The sequence below is a fragment of the Rattus norvegicus genome, chromosome 9 (genome assembly GCF_036323735.1).
Source record: "Rattus norvegicus strain BN/NHsdMcwi chromosome 9, GRCr8, whole genome shotgun sequence".
In the NCBI taxonomy this organism is placed as follows: domain Eukaryota; kingdom Metazoa; phylum Chordata; class Mammalia; order Rodentia; family Muridae; genus Rattus; species Rattus norvegicus.
This window is the reverse complement of record NC_086027.1, coordinates 111,426,837-111,445,264: the sequence shown is the minus strand read 5'-3', so window position 1 is coordinate 111,445,264 and position 18,428 is coordinate 111,426,837. Positions and strand designations below refer to the sequence as shown.

The 18,428-nt window shown below is 39.3% G+C and overlaps 1 protein-coding gene across 4 annotated transcripts in view; it reads left to right on the top strand.

Moving 5' to 3' along the window:
• The window catches only part of Pja2 (praja ring finger ubiquitin ligase 2), a 50,080-nt gene that overhangs the window by 8,439 nt on the left and 23,213 nt on the right, over window positions 1-18,428 (top strand). For all 4 annotated transcript variants that reach the window (NM_001277278.1, NM_138896.2, XM_063266624.1 and 1 more), the window contains exons 2-4: window positions 13,181-13,298; window positions 14,035-14,235; window positions 15,908-16,952. In NM_001277278.1, the coding sequence (NP_001264207.1) occupies window positions 13,268-13,298; window positions 14,035-14,235; window positions 15,908-16,952 (1,277 nt within the window). In that variant the 5' untranslated portion in view covers window positions 13,181-13,267. The remainder of the gene's footprint in view (window positions 1-13,180; window positions 13,299-14,034; window positions 14,236-15,907; window positions 16,953-18,428) is intronic.

The following is an 18,428-nucleotide window of genomic DNA, read 5'->3' as shown; positions in this document are numbered from 1 at the left end:
ACTTGAAATATTATAATGGAGGTCTTACCAGTAGTTGCTAGCTTGTATTGTTTGAATAATTAAGACAGGTCAGGGAAAGGGTACACATGTTCAGTGTTGGTATTATCTTCTGTTCCCTGAGTATTTTCCGTCTGAGTTAAGGTGATCACTAACCGGTGAAGCTGTTTAAATTTGAGTTTATAATAGTTCCATATGGGCCTGGAGAGATAGCTCAGCGTTTATGTGCACTTGTCACTCTTGAGTTTGAAAAGCCAGCAGATGTTTGTACCATAGAACTGGCAGCAGCAGCAAGGGATCTTGTTCTAGATTTTTTTTCTTCAGGCTACTTTTTGACTTTAAAAATAGAGTTTTTGACTTTGTAAAGTGTCTTCACATTTTTCATGTAAATCCTTCTTCCTGTTCCTGCTCTTTACCCTTCACCTAGAGCTTTGTATGTGTTAATTAGAATGGAGAGCAGGGACTTAGGAAATGCCATAGTTTCACCACTCAGTGCCCCTTTGTTGTAGCTTCTTTGTCTTGAGAAATTGACTTGAATGTTTAGCTTTCTTATTGAAAGTCAGTTTTTTCCCCAGAGTGCTTAGTCTGCTTCCAACAAAGATAACAGCAAGTGATATATTCATCATATCTAATAATGACTGTTTTGGAAGCCCTTACGTTATAGCATTTGATATAATTATTTGGCTTGTTTAAATTTCTTTGCATCTTTATTGCTAGAGTTGATCTGTAATTTTTTGTTTTGGTAATTTTGGCTGTTGATTTTTTTAAAACATTTTTTAACTTAAAAAAAAATCTGTTTGAGGCAGAATCTCATACAGCCCAGGCAACCTCAGCTAGGCACGTAGCCCAGGCTAGGCTTGAACTCTTGATCTTCCTGACTTTACCCCCCAAGTTCTGGAATTACAGCCCTGACTCAGCTCCTAATTTTTCTCATAAAGTCAGCTACATGTTTTTGAAGCTATTAAAATTATTTTGTGCTTTTTTGGAAAGTGGTTTAATTAACTTCCTTGAATGCATGGTAGAGATTTTATTAAGTTCTGAGGGCCAGGCACTTTGGGCCCCATGATCTGTGGGAGTCGGTTTCGTCTACTACTATATTCTGAGTTCTAGGAACTGATTCAGATTGCCAGGCCTGGTGGCACGAGCTAATGTACCGAGCCATATCTAACCCCGTCTGAATTTCTCTACTGATAGAGACCAGCACATCTTACCCCTGGAGTCACAGGTAGTTGTGACCCTGCTGATGTGTGTGCTGTGAACCAACTCTCCTGAAACCCACCAGGCCTCTTTATGGCCTTCGCTCTGAATTCTCTGTGGGTTTCACTGGACTGGATCTGGGAATTTCCTTTATCCTGCTGTGAGAGTATAGGCTATGAGGGGAGAGGGAATTCACTTTTGCCTTCGACTCTGTTAATAACATTCATATGTTCTCCTTTGGGATATTGTCTATGATTGTTTCTGTCTTACTCCACACCCCATGCCTTTTCTTTACGCCTCTGCTCCATATTATTTCTGTGTATTATATCCTGAATATTTCTTACTGTCCGGCTTCTGTTGTGTTGATTTTCTTTCAGCCATTTCTCATCTTTTTTGTGTATTTTAGCTTTTAAAGTTAGGATTTTTTTCTTTCTGATTTCTATTTAATTGTATTTAAGTGTTAGTTTTCATACATTAAAGAATTTTACTATCCAGTCCTTGATGTCATTCTCCAGTTATACCCTTTTGTTAGCACTGCTGCCTCTGTTCCTCACGTATTCTCTTGTATGTCGGGGGCGGGTGTCATAGTCTTTGAAATTTTATATGTGGAAATTCTGACCTGATTGAAAGAAAAGAAAGTGACTTTCTTTCACTAGAGAGGAAATGTCACCTGTTTCTGCCAGGTGCTTGGGTTACTGTCCTCAGACTAGCAGTCTTCTCAGCCTGTGATTTGAGGACTTGAGCAGATGGAATGAACTGCAGCTATGAGCTAGATGAAGTTGAGCTTACAACTTGGAATTTTAGGCAAGTCAGCCTTCTTTTTCCCTACCGTCTACTTTCTCACCCAAAGCTAGGATATTTTTATGTTCTTTGATTTGGAAGGGCTTTTTGTTGTACTGCACAATATAAAAGGGAAAAAAACCCAACAACAACAACTAGTCTAGTGGCTGTAACTCATGAACTCAGAGCAGCTGAGGTTGCCTGTTCAAGACCAGACTGGTGCTAATTCCTTGGTGGATGGGGGAGGTGTTTCTGAGAAGTTACTAGCAATTGATGGCTGCCGGGGAAGGGAGAGTCTGCTTTGTATTTTTCAGGCGTAAGTCCCAGCTGGTGTACATGCTGAAGTGGATGGCCCTACATCCATGTGCATTCTGACAATTTACTGAACTCTGGGTTTTGTTTTCCTGTTTTTAATGATCTGCAGTTGGAGGGAGGTGGGTGGTTCTGGGAGGAGTTGGTGATTCTGAGAAGAGTTGGAGGGAGGGAGTAGGGGTAGATATGATCAAAACACCGTGAATACTTGTATGAAATTCTAAAAATATAAAAAATATTTTAAACGTTACTGTGGAAATTAGAAAAATCTGAAAAGTAAAATTATATAGGTCAGGATACCTGGAACACAACAGAATGGATGCTGTAGTTTATAGTGTTACATAAGTCAGAGAGTGGTGGATGCTAATATCAAGGCTTGAAAGGAAAGATGAGTCACACCCTAAAAATATGGAAATCATGTAAAATCAGGAATTAGCGAAGCAGAGATTTAGAGCCAGTTAATTAAGGCTCCTTAAAAAATTAAAACCACGATAAATTGGTAAGGGAAAAAGGAGAAAAGCCAAATTAATAAAACCAGGGGTTAGAAAAAGAAATTCACTATTGATAGTAAATTGTCCAAAGGAAACTATAAGCAGTGTTATTCTGTTAACGTTTTCAGCTTCAGGGGAAGGCCATGAGTTCTTCAGTCTCTTGAGACAGAGGAGCGGGTCTGTCTATCATGTGGCTTCGGCTGTCCTGGAACTTGCTCTGGTGACCAGGTTGGCACTGTGCTCCACTTCAAAGTGCTAGGATTTGGTGCAGGGATTAAAGGCATGCACAGCCACACCCGGACAAAGTGGAAGTTCTTAAAACAATTTACCCAAACTCACATGAAGAGAGAGAGAGAAAACCTATTGTGCTTTGTAAAACAAGTTGGATTTATCAAAACTTTTTCACAAAGAAGGTCCCAAGCTTACATGTTTTCACTGGGAATTCACTAAGTAAAATAAAATGTTGTATTTAGAGAGCCTTTTCCTGAGAATTACCAAATAAACATCTCAGCACCTATTATGGCTATGGTTTTTATTCATAATTGTGGTAAGAAAGCTGGATGTGACAACAGACAGTTGTAGGTCACTATTTCTCCACAACATGGATTTAGAAATAATGAAGTATAATCTAAAAACAGAGATATGACCAGCATGAATTTCTTGAAGAATAAAGTTTTTTAATTTTTAAATTATTAACAGTCCATTGCTTTAGCTGAATAATGAAGTTCTACATACCCCCACATAAGAAGAAATCATGTCACAAAATTCAATCTTTCATTAAATACTATTATCAAACCAAATGAAGAGGGAACCCTTAATTTGTTACTGTGTTAACAATTCCTATGATAAACATGATGAAAAACTCGATTCTTGTCCTGTCTCTTCTATTCAGTATTGCGTTAGAGCCCTGTTTATCATCCTCTGCCAAAACAAAAATTGGTAAACCACAAAATTCATATATATTTACTAGCAAACTAAGTGATTTTTTAAAAAGCAAGGTGATTAGCCATAGGATATAAGCCTCCAAAATTAATCGTAATTTGTTTAACAGTAGCTAAGAAATACCAAATCAGAATTTTGAAAGTGTATGTAGAGTAGCTGGGAGTGGTAGCAGTTGGCCGCAGAAGTGTGTGGCTCTATGTATTAGAGGCCAGCTTGGTCTACATAGGAAGTGCAGGCTAGACAGGACTGTACAACAAAATTCTAACCTTTAAAAAACAAAAAAAGTTTATGTAGAATAAGGAAACAATTCACACTGTCCAGATACATAAAATAACTAAATGTTTTTGCTATCTAATGTGGGAAAGACTTGAATGCTGAAAATTACAAAGGCATTCAGAAACATTTAAAACACTTGTGTGGATAACTATTTCATAGTTATATAGTAGGAGACTCCAGATGGTTAAAAATGTCACTTTCTCCATACTTGGTGTGTAAATGAAATACACTTGCAGTCAAGAACCCCAGGTTATTATTTTTTGTTATAGCAGATTTGAATTGTTTCTTTCACATGCCAGAGCTGTAAGGGTCACAGCGAGATGTAGTGGATCAGGACATGCGTAGACAGAAGACCTGGAAAGGGGGCGGAGCGATGGCCCAGTGACTCAGAGCACGGGCTGCTCCTCCAAAGGACCAGGATCAATTCCCAGCAGCCACATGGCAGCTTACAAGATTTTTATAATTTGTGCTAAGTCAACTTGTGCATCAATCAAAAAAAAATCAAACCTTGACTGTTATTAAATACTGTATTCAAAAGTGACTTTGAATTGTATTGTGAATAAAAATTGAAGTAACCCTGACAGTCATCTTTGTCCTGCACCTTTCCCCACAGTGTTCCCTGGCCAGAAGTGCAAGGGTTGTGTTCTAGGTTCATCAGTTGGGACTGGGTTCCACAACTCTGCATTTTGATTGGTTGTAGTTCTCTGTAATGAGTCTTCATACGTTGCAAAGAATCTTCTTGATGAGCAGTGAGGACTATACTTATTTGTGGGTAAAAGGACAAATATTTAGAATGTGGTTAAGGACTATGCACTTTAGTAAAGTGGCAGTTGTAGTCAAGGTCCATGACTTTGTTAGCTCTAAGTAATTGGTTAGGTTTTCATGTCCTTTTTTATCCTGTATCTACTAGTTAGAAAACAGGTGTACAGAGCAATTTTTCAGTTGTGTTATGTGCTTAATGGGTAGAAGATAAAGGGGCTAAGTATATTGATAAACTGAAAAGAATATGCCATTATAATAAGTCATTACATGGAAGCTTTGATCATTATTCAGAAGTTTTTACATATTAATCTCTTGAAATCTGTGCTTAGCTGCTGAAAACAGGAAGGTAACAGTGTAAGCTCAGTTACACTGACTCCAGGATAGGTGAGGAGGTCAGTAACATTGTTGTAAACTCATCTGGCCCTCTCATCCTGGAAATTAGTTCTAAAAGTAAGTGCTCTTACTTCGGTAAAAATATCAACAGTTCTGAAATTGTCCCCCCCCCCAAAAAAAATCCCTCAAAATAGTATATTTAATATTAATTCTCCTGTTTTCACATCTTTTTGTTCAAAATAAAAAGTATAGTTTCATGAGATGTTGTTTAGAAAACTTGTTCTAATATAAGAAAATTCAGTATCTAAACACTTGTACATTATTTATATATGTTATCTGTGGAATGATAACTAGTCATGCATTGCCCTGCAGTAAACAGCAGATACTGTCTCTGAAGGGCCGTGTGGCTAATACATGATTTCTCTTCAAGGCTTTTCAGGAAGTCAGAGTCATGAGGGCTTGATTTAGAAGTTATTCTCATGTGAAAGAAAACCTCAGAGACTCTCGTCAGGAAAAAGAATGATCACCATGTGGCTCTTCGCCTTGGGCTAGTTGAGTGAGCTCCTAATGGGGCACCTGCTTCTTCTAGAGTGAGCTAAGAGAGCACAAGAAGAAGGTATAATCCCTCTTACCTGAGCTTGTATATCACACAGTCAGTTACCATGTTTTTAGAGACAAGTCACAAGAGGGCCTTGTCATTTAAATATCAAGAGCAATTATTTAAGTATCAAGAGCAATTATTTGAGCATCAGAGTTTGACTCAATGTATGCCCAACTCCTAGCCTTCTTTCTGTTACCTATTTCCATCACAAAAGGAGCTCATTTATTCAACTCCTTTCATTATTTGTAATTAAATATTATACATGGTATTTTTATTATTCAGGGTTTTCTGTAGGAACAGAACTTAGAGAATGTTTTGTAGATGAAGATATATATATATATATATATATATATATATATATATATATATATATAGAGAGAGAGAGAGAGAGAGAGAGATTGATTAATGGCTAATTCAATGATAGCTGTCTACCAACAGAAGGTCCAAGAGTCCAGTAGTTGTTCAGCCCAGAAGGCTGGATGCTTCAGCTGGTCATTAGTGTACACCAGAATCCCAAAGAAGTAGACTCTAAGCTGGTGAAGGAACAGACACGTCAGCAAGAGCGAGAACAAGCAGGCAAAAAGAGCAAGCTTCCTTCTTACACGTCTGTTATCTAGGTTTTCAGCAGAAAGCATGGCCCAGATTATAGGTGGATCTTCCCACCTCAAAAGATACAGATTAAAAATTGGTCCTCCCACTTTCAGTGATTTAATTAAGAAAAAAAAAAAAAAACCCTCACAAGTGTACCCAGGCACTTGCATTTTAGTTAATTCCAAATGTAGTCAGGTTGACAAGCAAGACTACTCCTCACAGTCTGTTAGCTAATGTAACAGACACAGTGTATTCAAATAAAATAAAACCAGGCCACTGTAAGTTAAGTAGTTTACTGTGGGCATTTTTGTTCTATACCCATGCTTGTCTTTCTAGTGTGTTTAGTTTTAAGTTTGTATAGCTTCTCTGCAACTAGTTTCTAACATCTTAAATAAATTGATAGATAGTATCTGAGCTACCAATGATAGCTCAAGATTTTAGACTTGACCCTCTTTATAGCAACATACACAGTTTTAACTAGAACTATATTAAAAACTCAGAGCAGTTGAAATAAGTAAGTAGTTGTCGCAAATAGAATATAGTCATACTAATTCTGGAGGAAAATACCTTTAGAAAAACTCAAAGACCAAATACTTGCAGTTTACTTTAAGAACAAACCCAAAACTGGAAAATTAATAATTTAAGTTTTCTGTGTGCCTTGTCCCTGTTCCACTTTTCATACTCCAGAGGGGTATGGAAACATAAAATTGTTATAGATGGTTGAGTATAATGGCATTAGAGGAAATTGACATATACAGAAGCATTTCATCTGTGTAACACAAGATCTGTTACCGAAAATCATAAAGGAAATGGGGGAAATCACAGAATACCAATTGTAAATTGCTATAGAGAGTAAAGGAAAGCTAGGAAAGTGATTTAAATCTCTCCATCTATAGAATGAAAATATAGGAGAAAGGTTTAAAAACAAAAGATTAATCCACCCATTTTGGTCAAATATAGAAATAATAGGAAAGAAAAAGACATCTTTGTGACACTGATGAAAGTCTTAATTAAAATAGTACAGCTGTTATTATGAAGGAAAAAAATTTAAATAGCCTGCTACTAAGTACATACTTTTGAAGTTACAGGATATCAACTTACTAAGACAGGATCCCAAATAGCTCACAGAGAAAGATGTGGTTTTCCCACTAAAGCAGTAGTAAACTGCCTCGATGTTTCCCTTTCAATGATAAGTATGTTAGCAGACAGTACCTCGAAAGTTTACAGAAGTGGTTTGGTTTTTAACTATCCTAAATTGTGACTAATGAGGTGGTTTTATAGCCTGCAAAAATATTTAAAGTTTGCCTTCTCTATAAACTATCCGAAACAATCATTTGGGGATATTCTACAAAAGGCACAATGTGCGGGCAGGGGGAAAGTGTGATTCAGTGTGTGTCCGAAGGTCACGGGTCTTCACATTTAAATCAAGAGGCTGAAAACCTTCCAAGAATTTTGTTTGGTTCTGGTGGTGTGTGTGTGTGTTTGTTTGTTTTAATCGGGGGTCTAATTGTATAGTTCTTGCTGACTTTGGTATTGGATGTGTAGACTAGGCTGGTCTTAACCTGACAGCGATCTCCCGGGGATTAAAGGTGTGCAGTCCCACATCTGCTTTAAGAGTGTCTTTAAAAGGAGATTTTTAAAACATGGTACTTTTTATGATCCCAGTTCTGTCTGTGTTTCCTTCTCGAACCTACCCACATTCCTGTCAAGGTTTTGAAGACACCAGTGCTGCTTTAACAGTGCCTCTCGTGTCTGTCTTCCAGTTGGAGGTCTCCTTGTGTTTTACCGTTTGGCACACGGTCCCCACTCTCAAGGGGTGGGACCTGGGAAACTGGTGCCAGTAAATGAGGTCGACTAACGTCTCAGGCAATAGCCAGCTTTATTCAAAGCATCAGACTATTTATATTCGGAGGGTTAAGAGGAATCACATAAGTAAAATGTACAATTACAAGAACAAGTACACGTGGTGGGTAAGCCACACATGGTGGGCAAGCCGTAGATGGCAAAAACACATTTTTCCATAGAGGCATATAAACAAATAACAATAGCTAGCTGTAATGACTTGAAATAAACTCACTCCTTCATGATACACCTAGAAGGGGCACAAAAATATGATTCAAGAACAATTCCATTGCTTTTGAAGAAACTGAGTTTACAAGACTCTTTATCTTGGTTCCTTGGACTTTTCTCACAGACACTCAGAAATCTCACATGATTCTGTTTTTGACCACGTTCTTTTATCTCTCCCTTTTTGATTCTTTTAAAACGTAGACTATCCAGAGGGGTTTTGAATTGAGATGTTGTATATGAATCATTGCCATTTGATGCAGGGGTATCCTGTGAGTAAGCAGAGTGTAACATAATGAGTAACAGACGAGTGAAGGCATTGTGTGTAATACTCTGCTGCCAAGGACAGGGGTCCAGTACTATTGATTACTTACTATATTGATTGCAAAAGATCTAGGAGAATACCTTTCAAAGAGACCCATGTGATTGATTAAGGCCATATTTGCCCTTTAAGAGGAATATAAAAGTTATAATGTCCTATACAGATAGAAAGTGATTAAAATCCCAAGTGAAAAGTGAATACGTTCCCTTCTTTAGATGAATAAATGAGTCTACTACAGCCCCAAGGTCCCATCACGAACACAGAGTCACTAGTGAAATACCAGGAGCTGGATCCATCCAATCTCAGTGTTGAAATAGAGGAGGGTGAGGAACATGAGACCAGTACTACACATGCTCAGATGCATTCACTGCAGATGCACGGGTCAGAGCAGCCTCATCAGACGACGATTCTCGGGTGACACAGGGCTCTGTGTATATCGTAGAGTAATCTCTTCCTTGATGCGTAGGGCCTTAACTTGGCTCCAGGTGGGCAAACTTGACTTCTGATGATATAGTCAATGCTCTGCTTTTGCCCTTAGGTAGATGTAGATTGACTGTCTTTCTGGTGACTTCACAGTCATCCTTGATAGGCTGGGGCCAAAGAAAGCTTTGCAAAGAGGGCCAAAGAGGAATCCATGGTGTTTAAGTGCATACATCTGCAATGATAGGTGCAGACCCCTTCCCATTGTTTTTATGTCTGGAAAAGTAAATACAGAGTTTGTTAATTCATCAGCTTGGTTATTAACCTCTGCAGTAAAACCAGGAACATAGATTGCTGCTAATAGCCTACGACATTTCAGCAGAACCCGAAACAGTGTTCAAGGGTTTATGAATTAACTGCAATAGGTGAATCAAAGTACATGTTGGGCAGAGGAAAGAGTATCTGGATCATGAATTCCACCTATGTCATTACATTAGCCATCCATAAAGACCTGTCTCAGAACATCAGGTGGTTGGATAGTTTTTATAATTACAAATTTAGTTCATAGAAGAAAATGCCAAAGCTTAGCAGCTGGATAATAATTTCCTAGCTTTCCATATTAATCTACAAATGAAGTTTGAAAGTTCATAGTTATGTAATACTCTGTATTCAAAGCAGCAGACTATTTTTATACTCTGAGGGCTAGGAGGAGTCACATGTGTAAAGTATACAGTCACAGGCTAAGGTACAGCAGGAGCGCGAGCGCGGCCACACAAACACGGTTTCCATAGAAGTCTATGAAACAAATAACAGTAGCCAGTTTTAATAATCTGAAGTAAGCTATTGTTTGCTACATCTGAGAGGGACACAAACGCACAGTCCAAGAACACTTCTGTCTTTTGAAGAAACTGAGGTCACAAGACTCTTGTCTTGGTTTCTTGGAGTTTTCTCATAGCACTCAAAAAATCTCACATAGCTCCATTCCTTTCCTTCCCATTAGTGTATTTATTCACTTGACATCCTGGTCACAGCCCTCCCCCAGTCTCACCCTCACACATTCCTCCCCCTTCACTGCTCTCTCCTATTCTCAGAGAAGGGGAAGCTCCACTTGGTTACTACCCTGCCCTAGAACATCAGGTCGCAGTCGGACAGTCTCTCCCAGTGAAGCCCTACTAGTCAGTCCACAGGGGAAGGGGAATCCAATGGCAGGCAAGAGTCAGAGACAGCATTCACTCCAATTGTTAGGGGATGCACATGACATGAAGACCAAGCTGCACATACTACAAATGTGTAGGGAGCTAGGTCCAGTCCATTCATGCTCTTTGGCTGGTGGTTCAGTCTCTGAGCCCCTATGGGCCCAGGTTAGTTGACTCTAGGTCTTGTGGTAGTGTCCTTGACCCCTCTGGCTCATTTAATTCTACTCCTGACCCTTCCACAAGACCCCCAGAGCTCCACCTGATGTTTGGCTGTGAGTCTGGATCGACTTCCCTCTGCTGCTGGATGAAGCCTCTCAGGAGACATGCTAGGCTCCTGTCTGCAAGCATAGCAGACAGAATCAGTAATAGCGTCAGGGGTCGGTTGTCTCCTATGGGATTGGTCTCTAGTTGGGCAGTCATTGGTTGGCCGTTCCCTCAGTCTCTGCTCCATCCTGTCCCTGCACATCTTGTAGGCAGGACAGTTTGTGGGTTGAAGGTTTTGTGGTTGTACTGATGTCCATTCTTGAACCATATTCTGAAAAGCACACTTGAAATTCCATAGTTCTCAGAACCTCTGTTCTTCACTGGCCTCTCCTGTGGGTTTGTCTTCACATTTCAGACTTTGTCCTCTTAGTGCTGTAAAAATCTCAGAATTACACTAATTGCTCAGAATTCTCCAGGTAAGTCCAGTTTTGGATTTTACACATTTTAATGTTTAGTAGTTCTCTTATGCTTAACACATTCAAAACTAAACTCACGGTGTTTTGTCCAGATTTGCAGCTACTTTCTTTGTCACGTACTGGCGAACACTAGCTGCCCAGGCTTCAAAATGAACCCTGTGCCTTCTTTTCTATCTTGTCAGTTAGTAATGTTGCCTCTAGTTCAGTTTGTCAGAACTCTTTCTCACTGAACGTTTTTACCCTAGTTTAACGTACTCTGATCTTATGCTGTTATTATTTTTGTTAACCTTGCACCCAGGCTTCCCAACAGTGGCATTCTGACAAAGTTCCAGGTTAAATCAGAACTCAGATGAAGTCTCGTTGCTCAGGACTATTCTCTGGTTTTCAATCTCAGTATAGAAGTCCACATTTCTCCCATTAGCCTATGGGAGACTCTATGGGGAGTCTCATTATATACTCTTTTATTATACCTAGAATGTGCTTTCCCAGTGTTTCCTCCTCTTTTCTGATGTTTGTGTCACTGATTCCCTCTAGTAACTCTTTGCTCTTGTGATGGTTTGTATATGCTTGTCCTAGGGAGTGCAATTATTAGGAGGTGTGGCCTTGTTGGAGTAGGTGTGTCACTGTGTATGGGTTTAAGAGCCTCACCCTAACTGCCTGGAAGTCAGTATTCTGCTAGCAGCAGCCTTCAGATGAAGATGTAGAACTCCCAGCTCTTCATGTACCATTCCTGCCTGGGTTCTGCCTTGATCCCACCTTGATAATGATGGACAGAACCTCTGAACTAGTAAGGCAGCCCCAATTAACTGTTGTCCTCTGTAAGACTTGCCTTGGTCATGGTGTCTGTTCACAGCAGTAAACCCTGACTAGGCAGTTCTCTTCTTTACTCTAGGATAAAGCAGTATAGTGTCTATTTATTCCTTATTTTATTTGGCACTATAGTCTTTGGTCAGCAGATAAATCCAGTGATTTTATAATTCTTATATTCTCAGCTCTGAAAATAGTGCTTGGAACATGTTCAGTTATAGTCTGTCCTAAGAAAGAAAACTTTGGATAAAGTATTTGTGATGTGAACCTAACGCTGTGGTCTTTGATGTTAGGTTATGTTAGACTTTCTTATGAAAGCAGGGCTAATGAGAACCTGTGCTTTTTGACAGCATGGTAAAATTATGATTTCTATATATGCCTTTGGTTTGATCCAGATGCATTAGAAGATGGCATGTTGCACGGTATGTGATTTTTATAAATGAATGTAGATATGTGATCTCTGATGTAAGTAGCAGTGGTCAGGCATAATAACCTATGTATAGAGTGCTTATCTAATAATTTTGTGTGATAGAAAGTTGGTGGTAGTTTTGGTGCTTAAATATTAAAAGTGTTTAAATAAGAAAAAATATGCTAAACTTAAAAAAGCTCGTTGAATGATAAGTTGTAGTCTTTACTGGTTTAGACTAGGTAATGGCATTAAATTATCTGATCACAATGGGTACGTACATCATTATTTGTATAATTACATATTTCAGTTTTCTATCAAACATGTATTTTTATGCTTAAAAAGAATTTTGCTAATTTGAAGTTAAATGAATTTATGGAAAAGCCAAAATAGCATTGTGGACACTAATATAGTTAGGTCACTCTCTTATTTTATCTTGGTTGCGGTGATAAAACAATGACCAAAAGCAGCTTGGTGAGGGAAAGGGTTTATTTGGAGTGCAGGTTATAGTCTGTCATTGGAGGAAAACAAGGTGGGAACTCCAGACAGGAGCTGGATTGGAGACCACGACAGAATGCTACATACTGGCCTGCTCTCCACTGCTTTCTCAGTTTGCAGTCGGGGACCACCTGCTCAGCGGAGGCATCGCCAAAGTAGGCTGTGCTCTCATCACTCAGTAATCAAGTGTGCCCACAGCCAGTGCATTGTGGGCCATACCTTAACTGCCATATCTCTTTGTCACATATGTCTAGGTTCGTGTCTAGTTAACACAAAAACTAACTGGCATATCCTGTTGCCCATTTGGTTGTCAATAATGTATTTGATTACTTACTTAGAAGTTGTGTAAGTACGATTGTTTGGGCTGTTTGTTGTTGCTTTGTCAAGTCAAGTTACATTTCAAAGTGAATAAAAGGTCAGTATCTTCACTAATACCAGTTTTGCCATTGTTGATTTATTCTTTTATTACTAATACTTTGTTTAATGCATTGGTTCTTTATAGGAATCATTTGCAGCTTATTCACTGTGTAAGGAAAAACCAAATTACATCCATAATTCTATTGAACTGGAAGCATAGACGCTGCCATATATGTCACAGTATACAGAAAAAGAACCATCAGGTAAGGAAGATAGACGTTCATGCTTCTGTGTTAAGTTCTTTTTTTATTTCCAGGACACTGTAAACATGTGAAGCCAGGCAAAGTGGGTCATAGTTTTGATCTCAGCACAGGGAGGCAGAGGCAGGCAGATCTTTCTGAGTTCAAGGCCAGCCTGGTCTATTTGAGAGCTCTACGACAGCCAAAGGTTCATAGACAGAACTTGTTTCCGAAAATCAAACCAAATAATAGAACAGCCCTCATTTCTAGCCTACGTTCCATTTTGGAGGCTGTTCTTTTTATGGTAGTAAAAGATGTTGATTCTTTTATTACTGAGACAAGTGATTAAATACCTTTTCTTTTTTCCTTTTTTGTAACAATTCATAATTAGTAATTGACTAAGCAGGTATAATGTATGTGTATAGTATTATACTCTCTAGTAAAATATGAATTAACATTGAAGTTGTTTAAATGCCGGTGTCTAGTCTTAGCTCAGTGTCTACCATCCATTTGTAATTTTGAAGATGGAGTAGCATGTGTTTGACTTCTGTGATTGTTTCCTTTTAGAGAGTTGTATCCTGCCCTGGGCTTTAGTACACAACTGTTGAGTTGTTTCTTGTCATCCACACACCATTGAAACAGAAGCCTGTTCAGTGGCCTGTAGTTTAGTGAGTAATAGCATGTCTGATGAGGCACTTCCCCTCGACTTGTTGCCATAGTAAAGGTCACTGCTGGCCTCTTAATTTAATTATGTTTTCAGTAATGGATCAAGACTCCAGCAAGGCTGCGTGGCCTAGAGCAGCAGGAGGATACCAGACGATTACAGGCAGGAGGTACGGAAGGAGACATGCGTATGTCAGTTTTAAGCCATGTATGACCAGGCATGAACGGAGCTTGGGTCGGGCTGGCGATGACTATGAAGTTCTGGAACTGGATGACGTTGCCAAGGAAAACACCGCAGGTACGTACGTAACGTGTTGTCACCTAACGGTCAATTACGGTGAGGATTTGTATGGTTTTCACTATAAATACAGCACATTTTCTTTTTCTTTTTTTTTTTTTTTAAAGATTTATTTATTTATTATATATAAGTACACTGTAGCTGTCTTCAGATACATCAGAAGAGGGCATCTGATCTCTTTACAGATGGTTGAGCCACCATGTGGTTGCTGGGAATTGAACTCATGACCTCTGGAAGAGCAGTCGGGTGCTCTTAACCGCTGAGCCATCTCTCCAGCCCAGCACATTTTCTATTTTGAAATTTTTATTGAGGGGTTGGGGATTTGGCTCAGTGGTAGAGCGCTTGCCTAGCAACCGCAAGGACCTGGGTTCGGTCCCCAGCTCCGAAAAAAAAAAAAAAAAAATAAAAATAAAAAAAAAAATTTTATTGAATTTAATAGCAGTAACAGATAAATTAAATACAGGAGCAGCTTCAGTAAGACCAGTCACTAAAATACAGCCAGCTGTCGTGGTGGTAACTACACGGAGACATCGACAGTAACTCCTCTCCCAAGCCTTTTTTTCCTTTTTTTTTTTTTGAGAATTTTTTAAAAAAAAATCCATTTATTTATGGAAACTGGGCCATGCCAAGTCTTTTTTATGTGAACTGAGAATGTTTTTCCTGCATACTATAAGTAACTTTTCGTTTGCCTTCCTCTAAATAACTTAGCTAGCTTATTTGTTCATTATTTTATAAAATATAAATAAACATCAAGGTGTCTGGTAATAGACCTTCTTAATTTTTCAATTGTTTGAAATGTTATATACAGATATTCTATACAGTGGTTACATAGTTATGTATATTTTATATAAAGTCATCTGGTTTCAGTTTTTTAGTTCTAAGCAAACTAGATATTATAGAATATTTTCATTGTCATTTTTATGTCCGAATCTAATTGCTAGCTAAGTCATTCAATTTTCTGTTATAAGATTAAATTTCAATTATTTCTATGGTTTATTCATTTTTATTACAGCAAATCTCAATATCTTTGTGAGATTAATGATAAAGATAGTCAAGTTTAAAGTAGTTACAGATTTGATTTTCTTGAGGGATCAGGATTATGACAAAGTATGACTAATTGAATCAGTATATTTTTCAGTTGTATCTCTAATACCTAAATTATAAATGTATTATAATAATACATTTTGGGCATAGAATATGAATGTCTAGAAACTAGAATGTAGGTTTAATTAACATCAAAGTATGATCAGAATCTCATTTCTTACAGTTCTGTTACCTGGTATTTAAGTATATGTCATGCTTACTGTTTTGTTTTTTAATTTTCTAATTAAAAGAGAGATGAGGAGAAAGTTGGAGGCAGGCTATTCCCTCGCTGCTTCTGTTTCCCATTGTATAGACAGCTTCTTTTTTTGCATTGAAAAGATTTTTGATATTGACACTTAAATTAAAAAAAAATCTCCAACAGAAACACAAGGGAGAGGGTAGTGAGAGGCTCTTGGAGTCAGAGCCTAGAGCATAGTCTAACCAGGCTGACTGCAGTCACGGTAAGGAGATAGAATCACTTGGTGTGTTGTCAAATAGGTAATTATGCACTTTCCATGGGACAGATATTTTATACATTTTATCTAAATCAATCTCTCCAAAATGCTTTCGTGTGTCCTTTTTTTTGAAGGTTCCAGTTCATTGGATCAAGTCCATCCTTCTTTACCCAGTGAAACTACAGTTGAAAAAAGTGAAACAGAAATTCCTACTTGTGGTCCAGCACTGAATCAAAGCACGGAGAGCAACCCATCCGTTGCCACAGTGTGTCATAGTGAGGAAGTCAGGGAGACCTTAGACAGCAGTACGAATCTTCAGAATCACGCTGAGAGAGAGTGTACGCCAGCAGTTTGTAATGCCTCAAGTGTCCAGAATGGAATTGTGTTGGTTCATACTGACTCTTATGATCCAGACAGCAAGCATGATGAGAATGACTCTCTTCAACTTTGTGCCCAAGCTGTGGAAGGTGGTAGACGTCAGAAGGTATTAGGCAATGCAGTCTTTGAGCTGGAAAATGGAGAGGTAGAGAGATATGCTGATCTGTGTCCCTCAGTTCCCTCTCTCAGTGGTGAAATAAGGGAGGAGTCTGAAGAGCTAGGTTCAGCACTCTTAGAGAAAAATTCTGCTGGCGATGCGGAGGCTGTCCATCAGGATGGGCAGGAATTTCAGAGGTCTTCTGAAGACGGCATTGTTAGAAAGAGGCGACAAGATGATACCGATCAGGGAAGACAGACAGAAAATTCAACTGAAGATGCAGACTGTGTTCCAGGCCATGTTGAACAAAATACTAGTGAGAGAGCCAATCACCATGGAAGTTCTCCTGAACAGGTAGTGAGGCCCAAAGTTAGAAAAGTGATCAGTTCAAGCCAGGTGGACCAAGAGAGCGGTTTTAATAGGCACGAGGCTAAGCAAAGAAGTGTTCAGAGGTGGAGAGAGGCTCTGGAAGTTGAGGAATGCAGTTCAGATGACCCTATAATCAAGTGTGACGATTATGATGGAGACCATGACTGCATGTTCCTAACCCCATCCTACTCAAGAGTTACGCCAAGGGAAGCAGAACGTCACCGTGCGACAGCAGAAAATGGAGCCACAGCTTCAGGAAGGCAAGAGGCTCGGGAAAATGCCTTTTGGAATGCCTGTGGAGAGTATTACCAGCTCTTTGACAAAGACGAAGACAGGTAAGCTCCATATAGCGTTTGGTTGACTTGTGGACTGAGCCAAGGTTTTATTTTTATTTTAATATTGTATATTCATTATATAAAGTAATGGGTTTAATTATAACATTCTCATACATGTATCTTGCACTTTGATCACATTCAGCGCCCTATTACTACGTTTTACTGGTCCTTTCCCATCTTGCTGCTCACCTCTCTCTTCTCATGTAGTTCCCCTTCCACTTCCGTATCTTATATTTTAAAGCTAGATTCTACAGCAGAATGAGCATGCAGTGGTCATCTTTGCAAGTTTGGCTAGTCTTGTTTACACGGTAATCCCCAGCTCCATCCAGTTTTCTAGAATGGCATGCATTTGTTCTTTATGAGTGAGCAAAACCATACTGTATGTTCACATCTGTTCATGTGCTGGTGGACATCCGGGCTGACTCTTCAACCCGACCACTGTGATTGTGTTGAGACAGAGCCAGTGAGATGGCGCTCTGTGGGGAGAGCTGCTTAATGGCGAGCTGAGCCTGACAGCCTGAGTTCAGTTCTTGGGTTTCATTGGGTGGAAGGAGAGAATTGATCCCCACAGTTGATCTCTAACCTCTATACACGCACTGTGGCACTTACATCTACATACCTACCCGTGCATACATGCACATATAAATGGGAGTTTAAAATTTAAATGAAACAGTGCTGAAGTAAACATTACTGTGCAGGTTGTCTGAGATAGGCTGGCTTGGGTGCCTTTGTGATAGAACTTGGTTATATGGTAGTTGTTTCCAGTGTGTTAAGTAAGGAATCTCCCGTACAGTTTCCACAGTGCACACGTGAATTCACATCACTATTGGCATAGAAAGGACCCTCCTCTCGTGCACGCTCCCCAGCCTCAGTTGGTTGTTCGCTTGCTTACAGCCACTCTGAATGGATGAAGGAGACTCGCAGTGAAGTTTTAATTTGTGTTTCCCCAGTAGTAAGGATGCAGACCTTTGGCCATGTGCACTTCTGAGAGCTGGCTGTTCAGTTCCTTTGGCCATTTATTGTATTGAAATCATTGCTTGTGTATGCTTGGTTTTTTGCACTCATCCCCTGTTGGGATGTGTAACTAGTAAATTTCTCCCCATTTCATAGACACTTTCCTGGGTTAATTGCTTTGCCATGAAGGTTTCTAATTTCATGCCGTCCTACTCATCAGCTCTTGGTGATGTTTCCTGAGCTACTGGAAACCTTTTCAGAAAGTCCTTGCCTCTTCCTGTGTCTTAAATGGTTTACACCTGTGTGGGGAAGGGTGGGAGGAGGAGTCCGCCCTGACCGCTCTGCAGGTGGATATCAGTGTCTCCAGCACTGTTGTTAAGGAGGCTGCCTTTTCTCCAGTGTGTGCTTCTGGCAGGCGTCTTTGTCCAAATCAGGTGGCCATAGCTGATGGGTTTGTTTCTGGGTCATCTGTTCTATTTCATTGGTCTCTGTGCCTGTTAAAAAAAGTACTTTATTGCTAAT